This window comes from Cebus imitator, unplaced genomic scaffold (genome assembly GCF_001604975.1).
Source record: "Cebus imitator isolate Cc_AM_T3 unplaced genomic scaffold, Cebus_imitator-1.0 Scaffold609, whole genome shotgun sequence".
Classification (NCBI taxonomy): domain Eukaryota; kingdom Metazoa; phylum Chordata; class Mammalia; order Primates; family Cebidae; genus Cebus; species Cebus imitator.
Window position 1 is genome coordinate 225,742 of NW_016107924.1, and position 16,589 is coordinate 242,330.

The 16,589-nt window shown below is 60.2% G+C and overlaps 2 protein-coding genes across 5 annotated transcripts in view; one reads left to right on the forward strand and one right to left on the reverse strand.

Annotated features, from left to right (window-relative positions):
• The window catches only part of MACROD1 (mono-ADP ribosylhydrolase 1), a 173,014-nt gene extending 161,801 nt beyond the window's left edge, over positions 1–11,213 (forward strand). For 2 of the 4 annotated variants that reach the window (XM_017516902.2, XM_037734371.1), the window contains 6 exons: positions 9,413–9,529; positions 9,980–10,101; positions 10,183–10,213; positions 10,369–10,442; positions 10,751–10,832; positions 11,020–11,213. In XM_017516902.2, the coding sequence (XP_017372391.1) occupies positions 9,413–9,529; positions 9,980–10,101; positions 10,183–10,213; positions 10,369–10,442; positions 10,751–10,832; positions 11,020–11,123 (530 nt within the window). In that variant the 3' untranslated portion in view covers positions 11,124–11,213. Of the gene's footprint in view, positions 1–9,412; positions 9,530–9,979; positions 10,102–10,182; positions 10,214–10,368; positions 10,443–10,750; positions 10,833–10,906; positions 10,942–11,019 lie in introns of all 4 variants that reach the window. The other 2 variants (XM_017516904.2, XM_017516903.2) reach the window with 2 other exon arrangements.
• Positions 11,214–11,349: 136 nt separating this feature from the next.
• Positions 11,350–16,589, reverse strand: part of OTUB1 (OTU deubiquitinase, ubiquitin aldehyde binding 1) — an 11,836-nt gene continuing 6,596 nt past the window's right edge. Inside the window, exons 4-7 of the mRNA XM_017516906.2 lie at positions 13,161–13,279; positions 12,879–12,963; positions 12,572–12,766; positions 11,350–12,448 (exon numbers count right to left, since the gene is read on the reverse strand). Coding sequence (XP_017372395.1) covers positions 12,251–12,448; positions 12,572–12,766; positions 12,879–12,963; positions 13,161–13,279 — 597 coding nt within the window. The 3' untranslated portion in view covers positions 11,350–12,250. The remainder of the gene's footprint in view (positions 12,449–12,571; positions 12,767–12,878; positions 12,964–13,160; positions 13,280–16,589) is intronic.

Here is a 16,589-nt window from a genome sequence, read left to right on the forward strand (position 1 = left end):
AGACAGAGTCTCGCTCCATCACCAGGCGCCAGGCTGGAGTGCAATGGCGCAATCTTGGCTCACTGCAACCTCCACCTCCTGGGTTCAAGCAATTCTCCTGCCTCAGCCTTCCAAGTAGCTGGGACTACAGGCGCACGCCACCATGCCCAGCTAATTTTTATATTTTTAGTAGAGACGGGGTTTCATCATGTTGGCCAGGATGGTCTCGATCTCTTGACCTCGTGATCCACCTGCCTCAGCCTCCCAAAGTGCTGGGATTACAGGCGTGAGCCACCGCGCCCGGCCTACCCCAGCTGCTTCCTGTCCAGCAGAAGCAAGGGTGGCTGGGCTTCCCTCACTCTCTTCCTGGGCACCGGGCCTTTGCACATGCTGCGTCTGGCCTGAGTGCCCCTCTGCCCTCCTGCCGCAACCCTCCCGCCTAGTTTCGCCTTCCCATGTCAGGGCACCCCCTCCACTCTGCTCTGTTTAATGAAGCCTGCCATGTGGACACCCCTCCCAGCCCTGTGCCAACCCTGGGCGCCTGTGTGTGTGTGGGTGCACCTCTCGCCTCTCCCCAGGCCCCCACCATAGATTCCCTGGCCTGCTCAGAGGCTCCTCACACACATGCTGGGACCCTGGGGGCCAGCCGAGCACCCTCCCCCCAACCCTGCCCCTCTCCCTTGGTATCTCCCTTACCATCTCCCTCTCTCCCTCGTTTTCTCCATTTCTCCCTCTACCCTCTGCCTCTCTCTGGCTCCCTCTTCCTTCTCCTGTCATTCCTCTCGGGCTCTGGTGCTCTCTGTCCCTTGACCGGCAGGCCCAGGAGGATTCGCTCAGGCGGATAAGTATTCAGCCTGTGCTCCCTGCCCCGCCGGCAGGCGCTCCCCGCCCTGCTCCGGCACTATCTCCCATCGCCCTGCGGCTGCTAATCCGTGATTGCTTCCCACGGCCGCTGGGAAAAGGCTCAGCTCCGGCCGCTCCGATTAGCCGTGGCCTTGCTCCAAGAGCAGATAACATAGCCTCCGTGGCCTGTGGCCGGCCTTGGCCCTCTGGAGGCTGGGCTGTGTGCATCCCACCCCTCCCTGGCTGGGCTGAGCTCAGAAGAAGCAGGTGGTCGGAGGGGCTCGGCAGCACCGCACCTGTCCCTGTGCCAGTCTGGTGGGTGTTGGGTGTGCAGGGTGTGGGGCCTAGGGCTGTCTGGCAAAGGGCAGGGGTGGAGGCTGTGCTTCAGCATAGAAGGGAAGGGCATGCCAGGAAGAGGGAACAGAAGGGCACCCAGATGCCAAATCAGAACACCTCCCTCCCCTGCTGGAAACTTCCCACCCCGCTGGAATCAATTCCCAACTACTGATTCCTCACCACCCAGGAGCCTGGAGAGGCGGTGCTCCTCCCAGCTTCACCTGCCGGCCTGTTCCCGCCGCAGGGCTCTGCCTTCCTGAGCTCTCTGCCCTGGCTCACCCCCGACTCTCCTCCCCATCTCCTTCCAAAGCCAGTTCTCTCTCATCACTCAGGGCTCTGCTCAAATGCCGCCTCCTCCAATGGGCCTCCTCACCCGCTGAACGGCGCCCACCCCTCCCGCCTCCCTCCTGTCCAGCTTCGTCTTCCCCTTCTCCTTTTTCACCACTGCCATGACTTAGAACCGCATGTCCTGTCCCTAGAACTGAGGCCACGGGAGGCCTGGTCTTGCACAGGGCCGGCACGTAGAATGCCACCCCCCAGGCCTCGCCTGCATTTTTTGAATAGTGCAGATTTTGGAGCCAGTAGGAGGAATGCAGGAGGTAGGGAATTCATCTGAGGGGGCAGTGGCAGGGAGCCCCAGAGAGTCCTTGAAAGCCTCGCTGGAGTTGAGGATTTTCTTCTATGTACCCTTGGGAGCCATGGGAGGTTTTAGGAGCAGGTGGCTCATGCCCTTCCCCAAGGAAAGGCCCCAGGCTTCCCTGCCGCCCCTGCCTGACCCCAGTTGGTGATGATGGTGGCAACAGCAGCCAGGCGTTCTCAGTACTCACAATGTGGCCACCAGCGCCCTCTGAACCTCTCCCAGCAAAATCTCACACACCCTCACCCAGCCCTAAGGGAGGCTCCATTAGCATCTCCATTTTGCAGATGAAGAAACTGAGGCACCAAGTTCCCGGAGCTGAACCTTACTTCTCACCCCACCCTGCAGCTGGCCCTGCTGTGTGAAAGGGACACTGGGACTGGGCCCCTGTCCCGTGGCCACAGCTTTGGCCAGGCAGCTAGTGGGGCTCCTGCTCCGCCCCCCACAGGCACGATGCCACGAAGCCCCTGCATGCAGCTGCCACAGGGATTTTTAATAACGGGAGTGATTTTTGCATGATGAATGAGGCACTGCCGTTGTGTACATAATGAAGCCCTAATGTTTTCAAATCCCCATTTAAGGAGCTGATCTCACCCCGTAATGAATTTCAGATCACATCACAGAGCTGTCGTCCATCCATCTTCTCCCTGGGGCACCCACCCGCCTTGGCACCGAGAGGGTGGGGCCTGGTGAGGATGGGCTCTGCACCCGCGCTGGGCTGAACCCAAGCCGCAGCCGGGGCCGGCGAGGGTTTGTTGATTGAATGGGCGATCAGGAGGTGTGAACTGAGGCGAAGATGGTCCTGGCAGTGGGATATTACTGAGGGTTTTGGCCTAGGACTTGAAGAGAAGCCAGGGGTAGAGAGTGAGGAATGGGCTGGAAAGGAAGAGAGGGCAAGACCCTTGGGTGGGTCACTTACCCAGGCTTTGTGGGCAGACCTTCCCTCTGCAGGGTTGGGAGCCTGGGACAGCAGCTCCAATGTCTGTCCTTGATGTAGTTGGTACTCTCTCAGGACTCAGTTTCCCCCATTTCCCAGGGAGCCTGGCCCTTCTGCCTTGGCATTGGGTATTTCTGTAGCCCTCCCCCGGAGAGGGAAACCAGCATGGGCCCCACCAAGGCTCAGCTGCCAGTACCCTCCCTGCTGTGCTCAGCCCGTCTAGGCGGGAGTGGTTCCCGGACCCCAGACCCCTGTGCCTCCTTGGGCTGGAGGGGAGGCACACCCCTCCCCCACCCCAGCTCACACCGCTGCCTCCCCAAGGCCCTCTCTCCCCAGCCCCTCCTGCCTGCCTTCTCAAGGACATCTCCACCCTAGCAGTGCGGCTCATCCTGGGGTACAAGGTCCCCCGAGAGCATGACGGGCAAAGGAATCCCCTGCCTGAAGTCCATAGCTGAGCCTCAGCCTCCCGTTTGTAAAAGGGGATGCCCCCACATCGCCCCTGCAAGCTCATTTCAAAGGTGTGAGGTTGAGCCAGAGGCATGAGACTTGGCACTTGAGGCGCAGGGCCAGACACTGCAGTCATGGAGCAGACTGGAAACCAGCAGCCCAGAGACCCAGCCAGCCCAGGCCCTGCTCACCCTCACAACCCGGCCCAGGCCCCTTCCTGCTCACTTCCCTGCTCTTGGGGCCCACAGGAGTCTAGGAAGGTCAGGGGCAGCAGCAAGAGCTGTCCAGGCAAGGCCTTACATTTTGCTGTGTGGCTCTGGGAAAATGGCTTTGCCTCTCTGAGCCTATCACTACTTCCGTAAGATGAGGGTTAATAATGTGGATCTTGGCCGGGCGCGGTGGCTCAAGCCTGTAATCCCAGCACTTTGGGAGGCCGAGGTGGGTGGATCACGAGGTCAAGAGATCGAGACCATCCTGGTCAACATGGTGAAACCCCGTCTCTACTAAAAAACTACAAAAAATTAGCTGGGCAAGGTGGCGCGTGCCTGTAATCCCAGCTACTCAGGAGGCTGAGGCAGGAGAATTGCCTCAACCCAGGAGGCGGAGGTTGCGGTGAGCCGAGATCGCGCCATTGTACTCCAGCCTGGGTAACAAGAGCGAAACTCCGTCTCAAAAAAAAAAAAAAAAAAAATGTGGATCTTGGCCAGGCGTGGTAGCTCACTGCTATAATCCCAGCACTTTGGGAGGCCAAGGCGGGCGGATCACAAGGTCAGGAGATCGAGACCATCCTGGCTAACACAGTCAAACCCCATCTCTACTAAAAATACAAAAAGTTTGCCGGGCGTGGTGGCACGTGCCTGCAGTCTCATCTACTCAGGAGAATGAGGCAGGAGAATCACTTGAACCCAGGAGGCAGAGGTTGCAGTGAGCCGAGATCGTGTCACTGCACTCCAGCCTGGGTGACAGAGACTGTCTTAAAAAATGGTAATAATCAGCCAGGTGCAGTTTCTCTGTAGGCTCACACCTGTAATCCTAGCACTTTGGGAGGCTGAGGTGGGTGAATCACGAGGTCAGGAGTTCAAGACCAGCCTGACCAACATGGAGAAACCCTGTCTTTACTAAAAATACAAAATTAGTCAGGTGTGGTGGCACATGCCTGTAATCCCAGCTACTCGTGAGGCTGAGGCAGAAGAATCACTTGAACCCGGGAGGCAGAGCTTGTGGTGAGCTGAGATTACACCACTGCAGTCCATCCTGGGCAGCAAGCGTGAAACTCTGTATCAAAAAATAATCACCATCATCACCATCATGCGGGTCTTAGTTCCTGCTCCTCCTCTAACTGTGGGACCTTGGACAAGCTGCTTAACCCCGGGCCCTCGGTCCCCCACCCCCTGGACACCTCCCAACATAATCTCCCTTCCCCCACCACTCTTTTTTCTTTTTTTTTTTTTTTTTTTTTTGAGATGGGGTCTCACTATGTTGTCCAGGCTAATCTGACTCTCCTGAGGTCAAGTGATCCTCCCACCTCAGCCTCCCAAAGTGCTGAGATTACAGGCATGAGCCACCCCGCCCAGCCCCCAGCACTCTCTAGAGGCCAGGTCTCTGAGATTCAGAGAGGTTAAGTGATTTGCCCCAAACCACCAGCAATCTGATGGTCAAGAATTCTGGGAAGAAAAATCCCAAAGAGAGCATACTGTCGACCAGCCCCACAGGACGGTGGGGGAAGCGATGGCACAGAGAGACCAGGAGCAGGTCCAGGCCTGCAGGTTGGGGTGCCCTGCCCTCAGCAGGGGCACCGCTGCCCTCCTGGTCCTTTGGGCGCAGGCCTCCTCTTGTTCCCATAAATAATTAATTAGCCCCTGCCTGCTTGTTTGTTTAGCATGAGGAATGCTCCCCCACTGAGACGCATTTATTGCTGAATAAATTTAAATATCTAATCTTCCCTTCATGAATATTACAGCACCCTAAATAGCGGCCAACTCATCCTAAGCGCCTTGGCGGATGGCCTCACTGGAGCCTGGCTGCCTTCCGCCTCTGCTGGCTCTAAGGATGGCCTGGCTCCAGCCCCGCCTGCCCATTCCTGGTGCCCTCTTCTGCCCCAGGAATGCCCAGGGCCACAATCACTTGGCCCAGCCTTCCTTCCTTCCTTAGCGTCCTTCCATGGGAGGCGCAGAGAGGCTGGGGTCTGAGTGTGGGACTGCGGAGGCTGGCAGGCCGGGGTTTACCCCTGCGAAGCAGGGAGGCGCCTGAGATGGGGCGGAGGGCCAGGGGCTACTCAGAGGCCAGGGCGGGGGCAGAGAGAGGCTCCTCAGGGCTCAGGTGAGGGCAGACAGGGCCCAGGTGACATCTGAGGAGTGGCTTGAGGAAGGGGACAGGGAAGGGCCCGCTGAATGGAGGAGCTGTCAGCTGTGGGGGCAGCCACAGTCCAGAAAGACAATGGTCTCAGAACACTGAGGAGCAAGAGGCCCCCGGGCAGCCCCTCTGCCGGGAGGGGACGTGCCAGTGTGGGAGACATCGCCTCCCCAAGAGCGTGAACAGGCCATTTGAGCCAGTCGGCCAGAGTGCTTCAGGGTGAGGCCCTCTTAGGGTCCCAGAGGAAGCAGAGCCGCCTAGGTTGGGAGCCCAGCCTTCCAGCTGCTGGGCACGTTTCCCTCTCTGTGCCTCAGTTTCTTCTTCTATAAGCAGGAAAAAAATAAGACAGTGGATATAAATCACTGTGCAGGCGCTTACCCAACAAGAGGGCTGACAAAGGGCACGGGGTGGGGGTGAGTCATACCAGCTACTTAGAAGGCTGAGCCGGGGCAACAGCAAAAGCCTGTCTCAAAAAAAACAGGCTCAACCGGGTGCCATGACTCACGCCTGTCATCCCAGCACTTTGGGAGGCCGAGGCGGGTGGATCACAAGGTCAAGAGATCAAGACCATCCTGGCCAACATGGTGAAACCCCATCTCTACTAAAAATACAAAAATTAGCCGGGCATGGTGGTGGGCGCCTGTAGTCCCAGCTACTTGAGAGGCTGAGGCAGGAGAATTGCTTGAACCCAGGAGGCAGAGGTTGCAGTGAGCCAAGATCACACCACTGCACTCCAGCCTGGTGACGGAGCAAGACTCTGTCTCCAAAAACAAAACAAAACAGGCTCATGCCTATAATCCCAGCACTTTGGGAGGCCAAGGCAGGTGGATCATTTGAGATCAGGAGTTCGAGACTAGCCTGACCAACATGGTGAAACCTTGTCTCTACCAAAAATACAAAAAATTAGCCAGACGTGGTGGTGTGCACCTGTGATCCTAGCTCCTTGGGAGGCTGAGGCACAAGAATCACTTGAAACCGAGAGGCAGAGGTTACAGTGAGCCAAGATCACACCACTGCACTCCCGCCTGGGCGTCGGAGTGAGACAGGGCTGATGTGAAGGTGCCGGACGAGGGAAGCTTAAAGGTAGAGGAGGGAGGAAGAGATTGCAGGGGGAGGGGGGCCTCGGGGGCCATCTTCTAGTCAGGTGGAGGAAGGCTTCACCTTTGACCTGGTGGAGAAGCATCTCAAGAGGGCCCCGCTAGGTCTTCTGCTGACTTGGGATGGAGGATGAGCTGGAGGCTGGAGGTTTGTTTTGGTGGCTGAGGGGCCTGGAGAGGAGACTGAGGGCTGCTTAGCTCCCGGGAGCTGGGAAGATCCCACCTTCCACCAGGCAGCCCCAGTGACCAGTGCTGCTGGTCTTTTCCAGCTGCCTTGGGGTGCAGTGGGAAGAGGAAAGAGGGAAGGAGGGCATCTCCGCTGGTTGGGCCATCAGGAAGCTTGAGTCTCTAGGACCTAGTAAGAGCCAGGACAGGCCTGGAGGGCAGAGCTAAGGGGGTTCTGGGAGTGTGTGTGGGAGGGGCCCTGTGGGCCCTTGGCTAAGAACAGCAGGGTGGGGTGGGGGTTCCCCTCTGTACTTCCTGGGGAGAGAGCGAGAGGCCAGTGTGTGGACAGGGAGGGGCACGCAGGCAGGAGGGCCAGGCTGCGCTCTCGCTTGTTGAGATGAGGGTGGGCAGCCATGGGCCGATAATGACCTGTCTGTCATCTCTGCTTTAGGGGAGCCCCTCCCTGGGGCACCTGCAGAGTCACCACCTGGCCGGGCGGGCGCTGTTCTGGAATTGCTGGCAGTGAGGCAGGGGGCATCCGGCCTGAGCCTCTCCAGCATCGATTCAAACTCCCTCCACCTCCCTTGTGCCCCCAGGTCAGCCCTAAAGGCCTGGCTGCAGGCCCGTTGTCCACTTCCACAGGAAACATTAAATCCCTGAATACGGAGCTCCACTTCCGCAGGGCCCCCACAGCTGGCCAAGGTCGCCTGCAGGGCGGTTAGCACCCAGTGACAGCGAGCAGCTGGGTGCCAGGTGGTTGAGGCCATCAGGGCAGGGCTGGGAGGCTCCTAGGAGAGCAGGCTCAGACAGGCCCCTGCGCTCAACCCCACACTCTGTGAATACCCTGCGCACACCCCTCCCATCACGCTGGTGTTCACACACCCGAGCATGCCCACGCTGTCACACTGTTGTTAGTAACAGGATACACTCACATCAGCTCCACTTGTGCCAAGTACTGCCTTAAGCATGTTCCAAAGTTAACTCAATCCCTCCAACAGCCCAGTGAGCTCTGAGGCGGGTGCTACTATCCCATCTTCTAGATGGAGCAACTGAGGCCCAGAGAGGTTAAATGATATGTGCCGGGTCTCACATCTGTGGCTGGCAGAGCCGGGATTTGAACTCAGACTGCCCAGATCCACAGCCGGCCACAGCTCCCCATTCGAACCCTCGCTGCCCATCTCCAGCCTGGACGCCTGCTCCTGGTCCAGCCTTCTTGCTCCATCTCAGCCTCCCCGCGGGCTGCAGCTGCCTTTCTCCCTGCGTAGAACAGGAGCGGGGGTCCGGATCCAGGCCTGAGCCGTTCTCAGGGTTCCCCTAACCTCTCTGCCCACCCATCCCTGGGACGCTCTGGGAAATTGCCCGGTGCCAGCTCTAACTAACTGAAGTTGCAAAATGAGGCTTAATTGTGCCCCTGGGGCATAAGAGAAAACAGCAAAAGAAAGGGGTGTGAGCCAGCTGGCATCTCTGGAGCTGTGCCGAGGCTGAGATGAGGAAGGAGAAGGCCCTTGGTTTGTCCATCTGTAAAATGGGGAATGATGGTCTCTCTTGATGCCCGCCCTTGAGCACCAGGGAGCTGGTGCCTGAGGAGCTCCTGGCACGGGCCTAGGGTGCGATTAGAGCTGCCACAGATGGGCCGGGTCCTCCCGGCCAGCACGGGGTCTTTTCCTCTGTGGGAGGGTCGCTGTCCCAGTATTCCAGACGAGACAGTGGACGCCAGAGAGGGGAAGAGGCAGGATCTCACAGCCGATGAGGGGCAAGCCAGGGCTAGACCCAGGCCTGCCTAAGGCGGTGCCTCACCTACGCGGTGCCCTGGCGAGGTTGGGCTGCTGGAGCGTTTCCTCCAAGCCTCCCGCTGCGCCCGTGTTGTTTATCTGGGCCCGGGTCCCCAGGGTCGCTCGCGAGGCCCTGGAGCCGCCCTCGGATAAACAAGCCCAGGAGGGGCCGCAATTAAGCCGGATGCGCTAACGAGGCGGCTCATTAATCAGCAGGGGTTTGCGCCCCGGGAGACCCGGCCCGGCTGCCGGGCTCGGCTCCCCGCGCGGCTGGAAGACCCAGGCCCCGGCTCCGGGTCTGATCACCTTGTAACAAGGTGGCCTCTCTTTCCTCCTCCGCAAAATGGGTCCTAGGGTTTGCCGCCGCCCCGTGGGGCGCTGCCCGGGGAGGTGGTCCTTGGGATCCCACCAACGCCGAGGCCCGGGAGGAGGCAGCGGCTGGTCGCGAGACAGGGCTAGAGAGGGGCGTCGAGGAGGGGAGTGAAGCTTCCCCGTCACCCCGGCTTCGGCGGCAGTTCCTGCCGCGGCGGCCCCCGCCTCCCGGAGCCGCCCAGCCTGGGCCCTGGCGGCGCGGCCTGGAAGGAGCAGGGCGGGCCGGGCGCGCCCCCTGCTGGCCTCCCTGCGCCACTTCCCGCCAGGCCCAGGGCCGCCCCGCTGTGCGCCTCGGTTCCCCCAGATGTGAAACGCCCCGGGTGGGGATGGGGGCAGCGGCTGAGGCCGCGGCGTTGGGATGCGGCGCCGCGTGGGTCCTCGCGCCGCCGAGGGGCTTCTCCGGACTGCGGGTGCTCAGCCTGGGGTCGCAGCCTTCTCTGCCAGGCCGGCTCAGTCCCACCCGCCCTCTCCGCAGTGGACGGTTGCATCCACCGGGCCGCCGGCGCCCTGCTCACCGACGAGTGCCGGACCCTGCAGAGCTGCGAGACCGGCAAGGCCAAGATCACCGGCGGCTATCGGCTGCCCGCCAAATGTGAGTCCCCGAAGCGCCCCCAGGCGCGGGGCGCAGACAGGGCGCCTGTGTGTCACTGGGGCATCAGGGTTGCAGTCCTCACAGGAGTGCTGGGGACCTCCTCAAAGGGCCCTTTTTAACCTTAAGGCCCAAGATCCGGCCCCTCCAACCACCCAGAAAGCAGATAGGGGAGACCGTGCGTGGAGGCTGGGGAGGGAGCTGAAGGGCAACGCCTTTGCGCCCACACTCGCGCCCGGGTCTCAGGCCCATACGGATATGGGGAGGAGGTGCGGGACGCTGTGAGTGTATCGATTCAGGCTCGAGGGGGCCCCCAGGGGGGCCTTCGCCGAGGAGGCTCAGCGCTTCGCCAGAAAGGGGTTTCCTGCCCGCTTCTGCCCGGGCCGGCAGGGGGAAGCGAGGGAGCTGAGGACGGCATAGGTCCCGGCTGGTCTGACCCCGTCGACCCCGCAGACGTCATCCACACGGTGGGACCCATGGCCTACGGAGAGCCCAGCGCCAGCCAGGCTGCCGAGCTCCGCAGCTGCTACCTGAGCAGCCTGGACCTGCTGCTGGAGCACCAGCTCCGCTCGGTGGTGAGCTGCGGTCCGCAGAGGAGGGCGGGAGGCGGGGCGCAGTGACAATGTCCCAAACCCCTCTCACCCCTCCCCGCCCAGGCGTTCCCCTGCATCTCCACCGGCGTGTTTGGTGAGTGGGTTTGGACGAAGGGCAAGGGCCAGGAGTGGGCGGTGGGGGACCCAGACGCCGAGAGCAGCTGGGGCGGACGGGGGGTTGGGCGGGGCCTGCTGCTGTCGGGGGGCGGGGCCAGAGCCCAGGACTCACTCCTGCCCCACCCGCCGCAGGCTACCCCAGTGAGGCGGCAGCCGAGGTCGTGCTGGCCACGCTTCGCGAGTGGCTGGAGCAGCACAAGGACAAGGTGGGGCCTGGGCCCGGGCGAGGGTGGGTTCCGCATCCCCACCAGTCTGGCCAGCCCCAGTCATCGCCCAAGGAGTGAGGGTGCCCAGGGAGTCAGGGTGCAGAGCGCAGGGTCAGGCCCGCCCCCTCCATCCCGGTCTCTCCTGCGCGAGGGCACCTGGTGGTGGCGAGATGGGATGACGACACAGCCCTGAGCTTCCGTGAAGGGTGCGGGGCCAGGCAGGTGAAAGCCTGCACCTGGGCGGGCAGTGACAGGATCCCGGGGCCAGACATGGTGGCCCGGCCCAGGCTGACCAGCCTCTGGCGCAGGTGGACCGGCTGATCATCTGCGTGTTCCACGGGAAGGACGAGGATATCTACCGGAGCCGGCTCCCCCACTATTTCCCTGTGGGTATGTACCCCGCACCGCCCACCCCGTCTCCAGTCCACCCTGGGGATGGGCTCTCACTGTCCTCTGCCTTCCAGCCTGAGGCTCCCGCAGCCCACCCTGACCGGGACTGGTAAGCAGGGCCTGGCCCCATGCGGTGGCCCAGGCCCTAGACTAACCCGCCCACTAACGCCCGCTCACCCCCAAGCAGGTCGGGAAACCATGGGGCAGCCTGGGAGGGCGGGGACACCCACAGACACCTCTGACTCTGCTCTGCCCTCAGACCCGCCTTGCGGACCTCGCTCCCAGCTCTGAGAGGTCGCCAAAGCCTGCAGCCTGGCCACCCCTTCTTTCCCTCCGCGCCCGCCCGGAGGAGCCTAATAAAGATCACCCTGTGGCAGCTCCTACTGTCTGAGCTTTGACTGTGGGGAGGGAGGCGGCCCAGGTGTTGGATGGAGTCCCTGGCCAGATGCTTTTGCTGAAAGGGGCTGGCAAGAGCTCTCAGTGAGCCAGGCGGACGGCGGCACGGGCGGAAGGCGGAGGCGGCAGCAGCAGTTCACATTTATTGAGGGCCTGCCCCCAAGGAGCTCACAGCCTGGGGGCTGAGCCCCTGAATGTGCAGGGGGCAGGGAAGAAAACAAGTGAAGGCAAAAAGGCAGGCAATGCAGAGACACCATGGCCCAAGCAGAGGGGGTGCAAGGCAGGCACAGGCAGGAGGCCTGGGGGCGACGGGGAGGTGGAGAACCAGCAGCCCCGCCAAGACCTGAGGACTGTGGACCCCGCACAGGTTAGAAGGCTGCCCTCCCCCACCAGGCTGGCACTGCCAGGGGCACGGGCACCTGTGCGAGGCCCAGTTCCTCCACCTGCCCTGAGCCGGGCCCAGCCTCACAAAGGCCCCTCCACCCTGGACTCCCAACCATGCAGACCCCGATAGAGGGCAGGAAGCTGGGGTCTGGGGCCCAGGCTGGGGACAGCAGGGTGGAGGTGGGGCCTGTGAGGGAGCAGGTTAAGTGTGGGTGGCCCTGGGACCCTGGGCAAGTTCCCAAGGAACTTCCACAATCCCATATAACCCCCTGAGCCAGCTAAGAAGGAAAGTGGGGCCTTAGGGAAGGAAGCAGAACCCAAGGAAGTAGGAGGGGCCTCCAAAAGGCCTGGCCCCTCAAACCTGCTCCTGTTGGGGAAGCTCAGGGGTGGATGGGTGAAAAGCAGGGGGACCCACCTGGGGGGAGCAAGCAGCAGACAGAGCAGGCAGGCGGGCAGCAGAGCAGGGACACGCACACACAGCTCACCACCAGCGCCCCCTTTAATAAAACATGGGGGGGTCGTGTGACAGAAAGGGGGTGAAATAGGACCATTTACAACCACACACAAAAAAAAACCTCTGTACATGTCTAGCGCCTGGCAGAGGGGGCAGGCAGGGCAGCAGCGGGCCAGAAGCAGCCCTATTTGTAGAGGATATCGTAGTGTCCAGGCCGGTAGAGAAGGTAGACCTTGGGCTCGGAGCCCTCGGGGAAGATGTGCGGGTTGGTGGTGCCGCCCTCACCGCGGTCCATGTACTCCACCTGGATGGACACACTGAGGGCCTGGGCCAGCGCGATGATGTGGATGTGGTCGCTCTCCTTGCACATGGGCTCCACCTCCTGTGGCACAGGGGCGGGTCAGGCCCCGGTCTCCGCGCCGTACCCGCCCCAGGCCCTGCAGACCCACTGCACTCCCCAGCCTGGTGCGGGGCCTGGCTGAGAGAAAAGGGGAGGGGACGGCACCTGCTGGCAGAACTCCTTGACAGTCCGCCCACCCTCGATGAAGTGCTCGAAGAACTTGCTCTCGCGCTGCAGGTAGCCCGAGGTGAGCAGCCTCAGGTAGACTACAAGGTAGTCGGAGGTGCTCTGGTCATTGAAGGAGGCCAGCAGGTCTGCGACGGAGGTCTGCTTCTCCACCTGCTCGATCAGGTCCATGAACTGCAGCCACGGAGGGAGAAAGGGCAAGATGGTGGGGGAGATGGGTGGTCCCCATCACAGCCAGGTGAACCCCTCCACGCTGGCCCAGCCCGAGACAGGCCCCAGGGCTCACCGTGTTGTGGAAATCCTCAATTGTGAACTCGGTGAAGCCCTGGGACACCAGGTCCTCCTTGCTCTTGGCAGACACAGCCTTGAACCTGGGGGTGGGAGGGAAAGGCGGGCCCAGCATGGGCTCCTGGACCAGCCCAGATGCCAGGGCCCAGCCAGCACTGCCCCGCCTGGCAAGGCCAGACCCCAGCCCACCGCCTGGCCCCAGGTGGAGCTGCACCTCCTACCCTCCCAGGGAGGAGGGAGCCGCCCACCTGCCTCGGTACCCAGTGCCCACCCTTCTCACCGCTGCAATTCCTTGCTGTCATCCAGCAGCGCCTCCAAGTGGGAGAATCCGAAGGCCCGATAGAAACAGTTGCCGTCAGGCCTGGTCTTCCGGATGTATGAGTACTTTTTGTGGAGGTCCTACAGAGATAGCCCCACCCCACCGGGTCAACAGCAGGCCAGGAAATGTCCCCAGCAAAGGACACACTACAGAAGGTGGCAACTGAACTCAAAGTAGCCACCTGCCACCCTGGGCCCCTAAAACAGGCTGCCGAATGTGGTAATGGGAGTGACTTAGTGGCCCACTGCCCAGAGTCCCCCCAAAAAGCTGCAGGAAGCTGGGCACTTAAGGACAAACTAGTCACATGGGTCACCAAAGTGCTGCGGGGCCTACAGGACTGTACAAAAACAGGGGAGTCAATCTGTCCTCAGCCAATGAGTCTTCTCCAGCCTTTCAGCCCACAGAGCCTCAGGGCAAGCAAGTCAGGGCGGGGCAGAATGCTGGGCTCCACACCTCGGCCAGGCAGCTGGGCCCTCTGCCCAACTCAGCCCAGCCCAGCCCAGCTCCTACCAGACTAACACTTCCCTCACCTCAAGGCCTTGCCCACAGCCCTCCTCTACCTTTTTTTTTTTTTTTTTTAAGACAGAGTCTTGCTCTGTTGCCCAGGCTGGAGTGCAGTGGTGCGATCTCGGCTCACTGCAACCTCTGCCTCCCCGGTTCAAACGATTCTCCTGCCTCAGCCTTCCAAGTAGCTGGGATTCCAGGCATGTACATCACCATGCCTGGCTAATTTTATATTTTTAGTAGAAACAGGGTTTCACCATGTGGGTCAGGCTGGTCTCAAACTCCTGAACTCAGGTGATGCACCCACCTCAGCCACTCAAAGTCCTGGGATCGCAGGCGTGAGCCACCATGCTGGTCCTCCCTCCTCACTTCTAAACCCTGCCTGCCCACTCACAGGTGCCATCTCCATGCAGCCTTTTCCAGTTTCCTCCCGAAATGAAAGGGAGTGTCTCCTGTCTCCTGTGCTTCCCACACTGATAGGCTGGTAGTGCCGCCTGGAAAGCACACTTCACTCCCCTGGACTGGGCACCCTCGCCTCTCCCCTACCCATCTTGCTCCCACCCCCAGCTGGTGACCTTGTCTGTTTTTCCTCAGCACGTCTGCCCTTGGCCTCCTCCCACAATCCTCAGAGGATCTGTCCCAGTTGCCACCTAAGCTGCCTCTCCAATCCACACTAGCCCAGCCCCACCTGGCTGGGCGCCATGGCTAATGCCTGTAATCCCAAAACTTTGGAAGGCAGGGTGGGAGGACTGCTTAAGCCCAGGAGTTCGAGACCAGCCTGGACAACACAGTGAGACCCCCCCATCTCTCTAAAAAACAACTGGCCAGGAGCAGTGGCTCACACCTGTAATCCCAGCACATTGGGAGGCCAAGGCAGGTGGATCACCTGAGGTCAGGAGTTCGAGACCAGCTTGGACAACATAGAGAAACCCCATCTCAATGAAAAATGCAAAATTAACTGGGCATGGTAGCACATGCCTGTAATCCCAACTGCTCGGGAAGCTGAGGCAAGAGAATCGCTTGAACTCAGGAAGCAGAGGTTGCACTGAGCCGAGATTGCCCCATCGCACTCCAGCCTGGGCAACAGAGCAAAACCCATCTCAGAAAAACAAATAAACATAAGTTAGCTGCACATGGTGGTGCATCCCTGTGGTCCCAGCTACTCAAGAGGCCGAAGTCGGAGGACGGTGTGGGCCCAGGAGGTCAAGGCTGCAGTGAGCCGTGATGGCACCACTGCCCTCTAGCCTGGGGACAGAGTGAGCAAGACCCTGTCTCCAAAAATAAAAAATAAAGACATCATCCTAGTAAGTGCCCCCATCGTCAGTTTTTCCTTCCCTACTGGTATAGGCCCAAAAGCATATACACATTCAGCTACTTCTTTCAAAGGAAGAGAATCCTGCACTTTCCGTTTCTGTCTGGCTACCCCTCAATTTCTCTTTTCCTCCTTTTTTTTTTTTTTTTTGAGAGAGAGTCTCACTCTGTCACCCAGGCTGGAGTGCAATGGCATGGTCTTGGCTCACTACAACCTCCACCTCCTGGGTTCAAGTGATTCTCCCGCCTCAGCCTCCTGAGTAGCTGGACTACAGGTGCGCGCCACCACACCCAGCTAATTTTTGTATTTTTAGTGGAGATGGGGTTTCACTATGTTGGCCAGGCTGGTCTGGAACTCCTGACCTCGTGATCCACCCACTTGGGCCTCCCAAAAGTGCTGGGATTACAGGCGTGCGCCACCACACCTGGCCGATCTCTCTGCTTTCTTTACAGTGGAGCTTCTCATGAAGCCATCTGTGCAGTCTCCACCTCTTTTCTCCCTCGGGAAGCTTTTGCTTTAGCCAATGTCAGCTGAACACCCTCAGTCAGAGGAGCAAACCCAGCCCCCAACGCCCCTGGCCACTTAGCAGCACTGAGGCCCATGGCCACAGCCCCGCCTGGATGCCTCCTGCCCTGGGCTGGTGCCCCCGCCCTCTCCTTGTCTTCCTCCTGCCTCTGAGGCCACTCCTCATCTCTCTAAGCTCCAAGGGTCAAGGATGACACCAAACCATAAAGCATCCTTCAAGACATGTGTGTCACCTGCAAGAAAACAGTCACTGCACACTCAGCCACTGTGCCTGCCCTAAGACCACAGGCACGAGCACTGTCTCCCGTGGGCCTGCACCGCCCTGCTCAGGCCTGGGACAACTTCTACTTCTTATTTTCTTTTCTGAGACAGGATCTCCTCTGTTACCTGGGCTGGAATGCAGTAGCAAAATTATGGCTCACTGCAGCCTCAACCTCCTGGTTGACTCTCAAGTGACTCTCCCACCTCAGATTTCCGAGTAGCTGGAACTACAGGTCACACCACCATGCCCATTTAATTGTTGCATTTTTTTGTAGAGATGGGGTTTCACCATATTGCCCAGGCTGGTCTTGAACTCCTGGGCTCAAGTAATCCGCCTGCCACAGCCTCCCAAAGTGCTGCACCCGGCCAGCTTCCTCTTTTAAATTGCACTCACTCTCATGGCCAGGTACAGGGGCTCACGTTTGTAATCCCCAGGTTTTGGGAGGTCAAGGTGGGAGGATCAAGTTCGAGGGCAGCCTGGGCAACATGACAAGACTCATCTCTACAAAAACTTAAATTAGCTGGGTGCGGTGGCTCACGCCTGTAATCCCAGCACTTTGGGAGGCTGAGGCAGGCGGATCACAAGTTCAGGAGTTCAAGACCAGCCTGACCAACATGGTGAAACCCTGTCTCTACTAAAAATACAAAACTTAGCCAGGCAAGGTAGTATGTGCCTGTAGTCCCAGCTACTCGGGAGGCTGAGACAGGCGGCTTAAACTCAGGAGGCGGAGGTTGCAGCGAGCCAAGATTAAGCCACCCTGAGCAACAGAGTGAGACTCTGTCTTAAA